Raw genomic sequence first — 13,277 nt, 5'->3', positions numbered from 1 at the left:
AGCAAAATTCATGTCATGAATTTTACCATATGGGATGTATAAACAAGATACTAAATGAATACCATCATAAGGCAGTTTATGTTTTCAAAAGAATTGTGAAATGATGTCAATAACTTTTTTCTGGTGCTAACGTCAACTGCCCTGTCTAGTGTACGTGCCCTCCCTGTCCCTTTACATTGATTACCTGTGTTCCATCAGGGCCAATCTTATCCAAGGCTCCAACAGTGCTATACAGAAAGCTAATTATTTTATTAAAATTGTCATCTCCAATACTCCATGACCCATCCACCAGGAACGCGAGGTCAGCTTTGGCTGCTTTGCACACTGGGAAGGAAAAGCAAGTGTTCTAGAATTAGAGCAACACCTCAGCTCCTCGGGAAATCTCATAAATTACTTAAGAAAATATTACTGTGATGAAAAGCCCTTTTTAAATGTTAGTTAATGATGCTTTAGCACACAGACCTGCTGGCACTGATTTCAGTGCAGGTGTAGAACCAGCTGAGCTCCACAAGGGGCAAATGATGTGCACTGACAGATCCTATCACAGAATACACTTTCAGGCCCTAACAGTTATTTAAAATCTGGGTGACCATTTTTATTTAGGTTGTTAAATAAAGTCACACGTGCACTTATACAGTCCCAGATTCTTTCCATGACACAGTAAGCAATAGGAGAGAATCTGTACTCCACTATAGAGGCTCCCTGTGGAAACTCCTCTGTAGTGCCTAGTGCTCACCCCTTTATAACTGCAATATTAAGGAACCAGGTATCCCCCATATATCCCCCATATCATCTTATTTCAGCATGTTCTTGTGCAAAATAGTCTGCAGAGCTGCACACATGCCCACACAAGTTGCTCACTCTTTCCTGGAAACTGGGAAACTCCAACACACTACAGAATCCAAGTCTATTGCTCAGGGTCAGAATCAGTCTCAAAGCAGGGTTGGTTTTAAAACATATTTCATCTTGAAGAAAAACATTCATCTACATCCAGAGACTGGGACAGGAAGATACATACCTGCATTTCTAGTTTTCTGCTGATTACTACTTGGATTTAAAAAAAAGAAAAATGATGCTATGCAGTTCTAAAACACACACACACAAGGTCTTTTTTTTTCCTGTACTCAGGGATTAAATTCTCAAGTGCTGCAAGCCACTTCAAGCTGATGGATTTGGCCCTCAGTCTCCAACAATAATGCTCCCCTCACAGAAATATTTATGAGACTGTACAAAACACTACACGTTCAGTTGATAAATAAAAGGAAGTCTACATTTAAAGAGGAGAGCCTGAACACAGCCAACAATTTTGTCATTAACTAAAGTAGACATATTTTTTAAAATCAAGCTGTTTTAGAAGTTTAATTACCCCTAGGATATCTGCTTCAGTTGCAAAACATGTATGGTTTAGGAGTTGTGTAAAAAGAAAATCCCACAGACATTAACCCTCTTTTCTGCAAATTTCAACAATACAATAACCATTGCAGACTTCTGGCTCATTAAGTTTAAGCCAGCTGCCTTAACAGTGTAGTCACAGCAAATGCATTTTGAAAACTGATCCCCAAAGCTCTAAAAATAGTGTCAGAAGCAGCTAATATTGCATCAACACCTTAAAATTATTATAAACCCCCACAGGCAGCACTTACCCTCTTTTGCAGGAGGGATTGTAGGTGGTGGAGATGTTGTTGAAGGAGAAGTTGGTGGCTGAGTTGGAAATGGTACTTGAGAATAAAAGGAAGAAATATAAAAACGCTTGAAAGAAAATCCCAATATGCTTTATCTATATTGAACACAGTATTTTCTACTCGTCGTCACATTTTAAATTCATGATCTCTAACTAACTAGTTATGCAACTGGAGAAAAAGGCAGATGAGTGCATGCATGCAATGTCTTCATCTAATGAGCACCTGAAAAAGGATGGTACTATTATAAAGCAATTAGTGGATGCATTTCATTCTGAATGACACGATGTGTTGCTGAATTACTACAGGAATTGTCCATTTTTGTGTTTCCCAGTGTAGCAGACCATGTGGCAGCACCATTCTTGACATGGTATTCTTAATTCATCTTATAAAAGGTCAGAATCCTTTTCCTTTCTGACCACAACCAATCCTTCATTACAGAAGGTAAGTCTCTACCCACACTGGGAGGAAGAAGAAATTAGTCCTGCAATCCAAAACTCGGAGAGATAGGGCAAGTGCAAGCCAGCGCCTGCAATCCAGAGCAAACCACAGCCTGTCCTGATTAAAATTTTCCTGAATTCTGTGAAAGTCATGTTATGTTTTGCTTATACATGTCTAGTTACGCTTCCAGCTAGAAATGCAGCTCCTAGCACAACTCCATAAGACTGTAGCTTCCTTGTTTGCTGCAACTTTTACGAAGACTGCCACAGAGAGTTTCTGAAGAGTGGTTAATCTGTCTCTTCCTTCTCCTAAAAATAAGCTTTGGAATGACAACTCCCCAGAAACCTCATTGACTACATGACCACTGACTGACAGCTTTGCTGCATGCAAAAGTTCTGTTCAGTCTTTTTTAATTCAGCCTTGGCTGAATTCTCAGAGATAACATGCACACATGGTGACTTCCACGTCTATAGCTAAGGAAAAGTTTCCACTTTGGTTCAATAGCTTTTTTTTCAAGTTTTGTCAATGCAATTGTCATAAGAAGCAACAGGTGACATAACAACCTCATTCCTTCTAGTACAACTACTTGGTGTTTGCTATATTTGTATATAAGTCCTTATGTAAGTCCTATAAGAAAACATTTATCACTTTACTCTCCAACTCCGTAAGTATGGAGAGGTGAAGTTGGAGAGTAAAATGATAAATGTTTTCTACCCTGAGAGAAGGGTAACGGCACTGTGGTGCACAGTAATGAAGTATGAGAAGTGGATCACCTAGACTGAAAGCAGGCTTGAAGATGATAACATTTGAGTATGTTTATTTCATTCTGTTCACCCCATATTTTCTTTTACAATATTCTGAACTCATGAGAGCAGGGTCCTGCCTTCATAAACGGCTGAAAGGGTTGTGTTTGTTTGTTTGTTTGGTTTTGTTTGGTTTTTTTTTTTGCCTGTCTCATGGTACTGAGAATATTACTAAAAAGATTGCTTTTTCTTCTTTTGATATACATGAGTAGACTGGGTTTCAAAGTCCCATTTAACTGTGTATTACTCAGACACCACACATGGTGAATTTTTTTCTAAATGACAAGAGCTGCAGCATATAAAACAATCTCTACTTCTGTTTCTGTTTGCTTTGTTTTTCTGTATTTTTTCTTTTTATAAAGTCACAGACTTTCTGAGTATCCCCCAGCAGGCCATTTTATGAAAGGATCTAATCCACTGTCCCTGTTTCATTCTCATTAAGAAGTGCACTGCAGTTGCTGAATGTGACTTCACAAATAATACAAAGCAGTGGAGTAAGAATCCTCTGAAGAAAGCAGCCTTTTGTGCACTTCTGCAGAGGAGTCACATTGTAGCCAAAAAATTAAAATCTCAGCTAAACGAAACTGTGTAGGAACAGCACATTTGTAGGCAAGAAGCGAAAAAAAAAAAAAAAAGCAGAAGCAATCAATCATTATTGTTGCTAGCTGAACTCTGATCTGCTTTACTTACATGTTGTCTCCATGATGCTTACAGCAGGGCCCTCTATCTCCTGAAGCTGTGTGTGGACACTGATTCTATATTCAGTTCCAGGCATTAGCTCAAAGAAACAATGTCTAGGCGTCCCTCCACCAAGATTTACCTCTTGCTTTTTCCCATCTGGAATCAAAAAAGAAATCATTAAAACATAGTATCCTTTGCTGTTTTATTGAATAGTGCAATGTAAGTCTGAAATTAGAAGGCAACATGACAGCAGATGAAGGACAAGTGGTTGACATAAATCTATAAACCACATGTTGCCTTATTTCTTGAAATTCATCTCTGTGCAGAGGTCCCTGTGACATTCCATCCTTCATATTAAGTAGGAGCTGAGGGATGTGTCAGATATCTGCAGGAAAAGAGATGAATTTCACCCCTTGCACTGAAGCTAATAAAAACACTAACACTGTCATCAATGGCCTTTGGATCTGGTCCTAAATTATCAGAGTCTAATGAGGAATTGTTGCATTATGCAATTCCACAGCATCTTTTGTCTATGCCTCTGGTTCTCAGAGTCTGTAATCTGCTTAGTAATTGCAAAAGAGACTGAACTACATATTGTACTCAAGTTTCCACTAGTAACCTTTAAATATGTTGGTTAAGGAATAGGGTTTTATAGGGTTTTCAGATCAATTCTGTTACATTCTGAACTGGAAAACATGTTGACAATGGAAAAAGCCTAGATGCTGGAAATAGCTTCAGGCATATTTTAATAATAAAAAGAAAACCTTCAGCACAATTCATAATCTTGTAGCAGCAAGAAGTATTACAGTGAAATATACAAGCAACTGCTCTCACTTTCTACAGAGTATAAACACAAAATGCCAGTCATTCACTGCCAAGTGAAAAAAAAAAACATCTGATGCTTATCAGGATGCATTAGATTAGTATAAAAATAAATGATCACTGCCTGGATGAGACACATACCCTATCTGACAATCAAAATTCTTCATGATAGATGTTATTAAGAGGCAATTGTTCACACTTCAGCTCATTTTGCTCATATTTAGGCTCTCTTGGCTCAGTTAAAACAATTCTGGCTCAGTTGAAACATTTCTGGCAGTTATATAGATGAGGAACGAGGTACCAAGAAAACAGAATACTGTCTAGCTCCCAGCTGAGAAGAAAATCTGTGCTCTCTTGAGTCAGCAAAGACCTCTGCTTTCAGAACAGCTTGTCTGTATTTCAGGCCTTCAAATAAACCATATCACCACCTATTTGCCATAGCACAGCAATGTCATTATTCTTTTGTAATCAAATTAGTAGTACTTTTCCTGATAACTTTGATAGATGCCATTAAATGTTATTAACTACACTTCTCTCAAGTTATCCAAGCTTCTAATTTGTCACCATTCAAAAGATCATTCATGTCTACTGGGGCTAAGAAAATCACTCTGCACAAACAGTGACGTCTCCATAACTTCTTCTGGCTACATCTTAGAATCACAGTGAAACAGAAGAAAGTGTATTTCACTTTCCATATAGCCTTTGCTAAAAGCATCAAGACACCACGTGTTGCCACATAAAAAACATCTCGTGCTTATCCAGATGCGTAACATTACTGCAATCTGCAATTAACAATCAGCTGCAGGAGAACAGACAACTGGACCCTCTTCTGTCTGTGATCATGGTCTGGATTTAATCAGAGCTTTCCCTTCCCTTCTGCCCTCCCCTAATCCTACAGAGTGATCCCTGATGGGCTTATTTACAATCTTAAATGCATTCACTTCATTTTTTATCCATCTTCTGTCCCTTACACCAATGAAGAGCTCACATAAGCACCTATCTTCTACTGACAGATAAAACTCAAACCAATAAAAAGGTCAAGTTAACATCTATTTGATATAAAAGGACAGAGATGTCCTGAAACTTTCAATGTGTAGATAACTCTTCCTTCTGTCCATCATTTCCAGTCTTCCCAGAGCTAGTCTACAGGTCCAACCACGTACAATTTCTTAACTCATGCAATTCAGTTCTCTGGGTTGGGCTGCAAATGTACATCAAACGATTTAGTAACTTACCCACAAGTGATTCTAAAACTACTCTGTATGCAGTAGCATGTCTGTGAAGCTGCCACTGAGCACAGAGACTAGTCATGCGGACTTGATATGCATCCAGATCTGTCACACCCAGGTACACTGAAAATTAAATATTAAAAAAAAACAAAAAAAAGATTTATTCCTGTAATATGACACACAAGAAAAAGCAATAACAGAATTTAAAAAGTCATTTTTAACAGATAATTTTAAAGGCTGCTTACAAAAAATCATCAATAAAACTAAAAAAGGGAGGAAAAAAAAGGGGGAGAAAAAATGTGAATTTTCAGATCCGAATTTTGGAACTTCAGTCAGTGTAGTTAAGACTAAATAATGAATGCTGCCAAAAAGTCAGTCACTACAGATCAGTATAAAAATATTATAAAAGCACTATTTCTGCACTATAAAGCACTATAAATATTGGCAGAAATATATACCAATATATATACCAATATGAATATTGGTATAATTAATATAAATATTAATTATACTTTTATATATGGAGTTAGAGAAGAAAAAAAAAGAGTGAACAGATTTTCCATTACAGAGGTTTGTATCTATTGTTAAGCAAATGTTCTTCTTCACTCAGAGGGTGGTGAGGCACTGGCACAGGCTGCCCAGAGAAGCTGTGGGTGCCCCATCCCTGGAGGTGCTCAAGGCCAGGCTGGATGGGGCTTTGGGCAACCTGGGCTGGTGGGAGGTGTCCCTGCCCATGACAGGAGGGTTGGAACTGGGTGATGTTCAAGGTCCCTTCCAACATGAGCAATTCTATGATTTTATGAAATGTTTGGCTGGTAAATAGTGTCATCTGGTTTATGATCCCTGTTTTGCTAATATCCAGTAGATTGTAAAGCACGACAAACTTTGATTAAAAAGAGACTTCCATTTCAGGAAAACAATTTGCACATAACTGAAAAACAATTCCATGTGAAATTTTATTCAGGGAGCTGCACAAAGCTACAGTTACAGTGAAAAGCAGCCTGTAGAGATCTGAACAGCATGAAATCATTCTTACAGGTTTTGGCTACGCCTGTTAGGGCATCACTGAAGCCTGTTGAGTATGAAGCAAATACTTTCACACTGTACTCTGTTCCACTGAAGAGATTTAGAATAAGAATGGTATTTATATCATCCCCTACAAAGGTCTCCAACGCAGGACCAGGGACTGCAAAAAATGAAATAAAAAATTAGAAAAGAATTTGCCCATCCACCAAATTAGCAGGAATAAAAATAAATCTTAGGACTTATCCAACATTACATTCAATCCTAAAGTTACTGCTTTTTCTTTTTTCTTTTCTCTTTTCTCTTTTTTCTTTTTAACATGCACAAAGACAGACACTCTGCTCAGAACAGTGTACAGTCCTTGTATGGACAGAAGACCCAAACCACTTGGGAAATTCAGCAGTGGGATTCATTAGGGCAGGGCTAGACACTGGCATCTGTTAAAACTCTTTTGTTCTGCTTCAGTGACTTACTATTGCCCTAAATAGGATGCCAAAGATCCCCTCAGTTTGATGGTGTGCCAGGACCAACAGGGGACAGCAGATGCCAGCCAGCAGAACAGTCCCTAAGGGGTTCTTATACAAAAACATCTTTTAACACTGCAAAAATGATAATGAAAATAGAAAAGCATAAAACTGTACCAAAACAGAAGTACAAATAGTTCCCTTCTCACCTCTCCTAGCTGTTCTGGATAGACTTAAGAAACAATAGCATTGTCTTTGGGTGGTATTTTGTCTAGCTGCAAGGTGCTGGTGAGTAGATGCAGCATAGACAAAATGGTCCGTGAATAAAAAGACAATTGTCTGTAAGGCAGGAGTAGGGCAGAAGTAAAAGTCAAGAAACCAAAGCTTTATTTTTGTTGTAAGGAGAAGGAACTCGAAGGAAAGGAGGACCACAGAAGAGAGGTACAGGAAAAGGAAAGGCGGCCTCTGAAATAAATAGGAGTCAGGGTAAAATGAAGGACGGACTCAGAGAGTTGGGTTTGATCAGCCTTAGGAAGGGAAATCTTAGGGGGAATTTTACTGCTGCCTACAACTATGTAATGAGAGGGAGAAGAGAAAACAGAGCCAGACTCTGAGGCAAACAGGAAGATGACAAGAAGAAATAAGCAAAATTTGTAATGTGGGAAATTTTGATTAGATATTAGGAAAAACAATTTTACAGTAAGGGCAGTCAAAAATGGAACAGATGCCTAGGGAGGTTTTGAAATCTCCATTTTTGGAGATGTTACAAACTTGATTGTCCAAGGTCCAGTGAAACCTGTTCCAAGCTAGCCTTGTTTTGATCTAGGAGCTGGAAAATATGATCCCCAGAGATCCCTTCCAACCTGTATCATTCTCTAACTCTGCAAAACTCTCATATTCAAAAACTGAGACATCTAAGTTAATAGCACTTTTAAAGCTGTAACTGCAAGTGTTAGATTTAAGTACATAACTCAGCAAAAGATGATGTTACAACATAAAACATTGTACAGTCAAAGACAAACGACATAAAAAAAATCAGTTTAAAAACTCACTGTTTATAGGTTTGTAGACAATTCTGTAACCCATTGTTGGTGATGGTGGGGCATCCCAACTAATACGTAATCTGTTGTACCATTCATCTGAGACACGTAAATTTCTGGGAGCAGACAAGGGTACTAAAAAGAAACCACAGTGAGCCTTTACAAGTGTAACTCATACAAGCACATGCACAGAACTCAGATGTGTACATGAAAATCACGAGATACCCAGTACTCTCAAATTTATGGGCAAAATTACCAGGAAGAATCAAATCAACATTTGAATCAACCTTTGAATCAAATTTATCCTTGGAATTATGCCAGTGGATTAATGATGATGTATTTAAGCAAATTATATCAATTTACTCTAAGGGCTGATTTCAATCTTTGAAACAAATTCAACAAACAATGAATTTCCAGATTAGTTTCCAACTTTGTCCCTAGTTTTTGTTTGGTTGGTTTTTGTTTGTTTTGTTGTTTGCTTTTTTTAATATCAGAGATAATTAACTTTCATTTATATAGTTTCTTTAAATCCAAGTGCATGAAGTTTTTGAAGTATAAATGAACACTTACACTTTCAAATTGAATGATTTACAAGTGATTTACGTGTCTGCACAAACATCATTTCAATTTAGGCATAAACTATGTAAATTAGGATAATAATTCAATGAAATTATACTACCATGACTAGCAGTAAGCAATGAGATGTTTTTCTACCAATATACTTAGAGAGGCAACTTAAGTTAGAGCTGAGTAATCTTTTGGTAGTTGTTCAGAACTCTGGAGATAATGCAACTACTTTTATAAAAAGCTCAGCAGTATTTCTAATGACCTTTTGGATGCAATGATCTCACACAACAGAACATCTAACAGTACAATGGCTGGCTTGATACTATCCCAGCAGGCACAATTTACATTATTTTCTGTATTAGCTGGGTTATCCTTGGTGGGTTATCTATAAAAGACTTACCAGTTTTATTACTCAATAAGTTTCTGCGTATTCACTGTATTTGAACATAAAATACAATCTGTCAACTAGAAGCAATCCATTGCTTATAAACCGATGAACTGAGGTTAATATAAAGCTCTTGCGTCACATATATCACACAAAGTAAGCCCACATTTATATTAAAATATATTGCTGCAGTCAAAAATGAAAGGCCAAAAGAATAAGCCTTTCTTCATACACATCCTGGCCAAAGATCAGCAGAAAGTTTGTACTTACATGTTTTGCCAGGAGCTGAGACACTGACTCCTTCTCCATCCGCATAGATGGGAGTAATTGTGACTTTGTATTCTGTATCAGACAGCAGAGGCTGAAGTAGAAGAGTGTTTTGTCTCCCAGGCACCATTACCTGCATTGTCAGAATACCAGAAACAAACCAAGGTTAATGTTTAGGGCCAAAACCTTTTAATATCATACATGTGACACTATTTTTCACTGCTACAGCTGTGGAGCTTGCATTTTCAAATATTTTTGGCACTGTATTGTAAAATAAAACAATGAAATCGTCACCTCTTTTAGCAAATCTACTGATTATACCTGAGCAGAATAAAAAAGAATGTGCCTGTGAAACACCCACCACAGCTTTGCATTAAAAGCTCCATAGACCACTGGTGTCATATTCATGATTAGTACTTAAACAATTGTATGGACAAAATAAAGCCTCTTATTTTATTTCTTCTTGACATGAAAGTGATTGCTAAAGCCATTAACAAAGGCTGATTGTTACTTTCTTTCTTTGGGGACAGAAAATCTTCCTTCCCTGTTCTAGAGCAAATTAAGCATTTTAACACAGTGCAAGGTTTCCTCAAAGCAGCTAATCCTGGAAACCTACAATGAATGACTGTATATTGATGGGAGCCACAACAACTAGAATAGTAGAAGTGCCCAAGAAAAGCCTGGAAATCTTTTAACTTGTCAGTAAAATTTTAATCTCAGTGAGCCTCAGAAACCTGAATGGGAGCTACCTGGCACAGGAAGAGGACACAGGAAAAGGGAAAATACCATCCTCTATTTCCTGCACCAAACCTGTTTTCTGAAGTAGTATTATTGGAAGCAGCAGTCCCAAAGTTCAAACTCTTATTTTGGACCCTCCCTGTCCCATGTCCACCGTGTGAACCTATTACCTGAGCCAGGAACCTCATACATTTGGCAAGAAATTGAAAGACCTCTAATGAGCCATTTTAACTCAAGGGGGAAAAGCAGTCAGTGAGCCTCAAGGAGTTTTGGTGGTTAAAAGAGGATGCATGTGATGATGGCAAAACAAAATTTCCTAGAAAAGAAGAAAGCTCTCACCAGATCTAATGCTCCAGGACACATTCAAACTACTTCTAAGTTTGTCAAGTGATGCACAGAAAGACATTAATCTAGTACACCCAGGTGTTGAGACTTGTCAAAGAAATATTTCATTTGTTTTTCAAAAATTGAAATTATATTAGGACAGGATGATTAGCGCATGACAGATTCCTGTGCTAAACTCCTCTATACACATACTCAAAACACACGTTTCTGAAAACCACCAAGTGTTTAGGTTTTTAAAAGAGGGCATGCAACCATTAAGAAGTCTCTCTTTTCCACATCTGCACATTAGTGATCTTTGGTTTTCAACAACGAGCAACATTCTTGGCTGTAAGGAAGAAAAAAGAAAAGTGGTCCTTCCAGCATGTACAGCACACCCATGAAAGAACATGTAATTTAGGGCTTAACCCTTCTACAGTGAAAAGTATTCATTTTTTAGTCTTTGATTTTCAGCAAATTGTGTAAAGAATTAAAAAGCTTATTAATACTTTTATGGAAAGGGAGGAGTAACTGAAATTTAAATGACAGAAACCTGAGCCAAAAAACCTACACATCCACTACACGCCACAGTATATTTAAGACCAAACTCCACAAAACTTTTGGGTTCCGTTTGAGAAATGTAGTTAAACTTATGAACACTACTTTTTTAACATCCGTGTTGCACCTCTCAGATACTTGAAGCCAAATTACAAACTACCTTCCTTCAGTTTAAAATGTTCTTACTTTTAAGCATGATCTTAAATAGTTCCTTAATCTGTAAAGTATTTGTGCACACGATAGATTTCAGAGATGAAACACATGGTTAATCTCTTTGTTTGTGACCAAAGCTATCACTTGAGTGTGTGCTTAAAGTTAAATCATTTGCAGAATTAGAGCTAAGATACCTACCTAATCTTAAGATTTTACGATTTTCTTCAATGAGGTTTTGAGTCAATTCACAGTTTCAATAACCAGAATTTAAACTCCATTCTTGTGGTTTTAATTTCCTTTTAAAATTATAGTAAGTGAATATTATGATTCTATGATTATAACAGAACTATTTATATAATGAATTTGATTAGGCTTTCCAAAGCTGAAATGGTATATCTAGGATCTAAATTTCAGAATTTTTAGATGAACGGTGCAACTTTGCCACTGTATTATATACTGTATTATCATATAATCAAGATAAATTCATAAAGCATTTTTCCAGTCCAAAAGGAAACCACTGCATTAAGAGTTCATTTGCAGATTATAGATGAAAGATGGCTAGAAGTATTTTTCTACCAAGCTCGCATAAAAGGTAAATGAAAGCAAATTGAAAAAAGACTGACACATTTTTCTAGAAAAAATAAAAAGATATTCAATTAACTTATTCTTTTAATATTTTTAATTGATATAGTCTGATAGACTTCAAAAATAATATCACATCATTTCATTACTGCTGTCCTACAAACAGAAGTGAGTCACACAACAGACACTACTGGAACTCTAATGAAGGAGGCTGATATAGGGAATATTTTTACATTCTGAGCTATTGACTTAGAAAATAACCCTGAACTATACAATTTAATCTGTTTAATACATCTACGCACAGCTATCTCAAAATTCTATAACCTAGTGTTTGTGGAAGCCAAGAGCTGCAATATTAAGATTTCCCCAAGGGGAAAAAAAAGCATATGGCCTCCCAGCATTCTGAGATTATCTCAACAAGTCTAAAATCTTAAATTAATACAGCTATAGTTTAGGGCTTCATTTTTTATTATTTGATATATGCACAAAAGAGTACACAGAATCACACACGTAATATTCTTCAGTCTTTCAGGTATTTTCCAAAATCTTGATCACCACAAACGTTTTTTTCAGTAAGACAATGTTAATTTTGATCATCACATAGTATAGAAAAGTAACAAATATAGTATTAGAAAAGTAACAAATATTCTTAGGCACTTAGATTAAAAACTGCTGTTGCTGTTTTGGCATATTCAGAATATGTAAGCAGTATGGAAGGTCTGTATTTGAACTTAAATTTCACTGATTTGGAATAAAATGAGAATGTTAAGAAAGGAACAAAATTGTTGAAGTCAAAAGAATTACTTAAGATTGCCCTGAGCAAAACTTTAAGGATTGTTAAAACACAATCTGAGAATAGCAAAAAGGCCTAGGAGTTAAAAATACAAACAAAACAGTTAAAAACCTTACACAAATTTAAAAATAAAGGAAGAAGGGGCAGGCAGCAAGTCATTTAACTATGAGTCCTTCAAATGTGCATGACTGTACCTTGATCACGCATTGGACTGCCTATGGCTGCTGTGCATCAGGTCTCTTAGGACTAAAACTTTGAAGTTCTGTCTTACAGTAATGCTAAGCATGAATCATTTACTAGTCGCACCAGGAATGTTGTGTAATGAGAGACCATGCCTTAGCAATTATTAAGCAATCATTAAACAAACTTTTCAAGCTTATGAAGTCAATTCACAAAAAGCCATACAGACCATTCTTACCGCTTCCTCGGCACGGTCACCATCCGCAGTGAGATAGGTCACTCTGAACTGCTGAACATTGTAATCTGAAATGTCCCATACCACTCTCAGACTTGAGGTTGTTTCATCATCTATAACAAGGTTTCTGACTCCTGTTCGAAAAACTGTTTGAAATAATAATAATAATAATTTAAAAAATATTTTATCAATTCTAGTTTTAGATTTAAAATTGTGCTAGTTATCACCAAGTCCATCCTAGGGCAGACCCACTCAGTGCAGTCCTACTTGGGCTGAACCACATAAAAACTCTAACAATTTAATAAAATACCAGTTA

At 36.7% G+C, this 13,277-nt stretch overlaps 1 protein-coding gene across 7 annotated transcripts in view; it reads right to left on the bottom strand.

Moving 5' to 3' along the window:
* COL14A1 (collagen type XIV alpha 1 chain) overlaps positions 1 to 13,277 on the bottom strand; it is a 124,216-nt gene that overhangs the window by 49,566 nt on the left and 61,373 nt on the right. For 5 of the 7 annotated variants that reach the window (XR_011093177.1, XM_068672571.1, XM_068672569.1 and 2 more), the window contains exons 19-26: positions 12,956 to 13,107; positions 9,405 to 9,534; positions 8,195 to 8,317; positions 6,692 to 6,841; positions 5,662 to 5,778; positions 3,614 to 3,760; positions 1,644 to 1,718; positions 185 to 324 (exon numbers count right to left, since the gene is read on the bottom strand). Coding sequence is in view for 6 of the 7 variants with exons in the window: in XM_068672571.1 (XP_068528672.1) it covers positions 185 to 324; positions 1,644 to 1,718; positions 3,614 to 3,760; positions 5,662 to 5,778; positions 6,692 to 6,841; positions 8,195 to 8,317; positions 9,405 to 9,534; positions 12,956 to 13,107 (1,034 nt within the window). In the remaining variant the exon portion in view is untranslated. The remainder of the gene's footprint in view (positions 1 to 184; positions 325 to 1,643; positions 1,719 to 3,613; positions 3,761 to 5,661; positions 5,779 to 6,691; positions 6,842 to 8,194; positions 8,318 to 9,404; positions 9,535 to 12,955; positions 13,108 to 13,277) is intronic. The other 2 variants (XM_068672570.1, XM_068672573.1) reach the window with 1 other exon arrangement.

Source organism: Anas acuta, chromosome 2 (genome assembly GCF_963932015.1).
Source record: "Anas acuta chromosome 2, bAnaAcu1.1, whole genome shotgun sequence".
Classification (NCBI taxonomy): Eukaryota; Metazoa; Chordata; class Aves; order Anseriformes; family Anatidae; genus Anas; species Anas acuta.
Note: the sequence above shows the minus strand (reverse complement) of the source record. Positions and strands in the feature narration are given on the sequence as shown.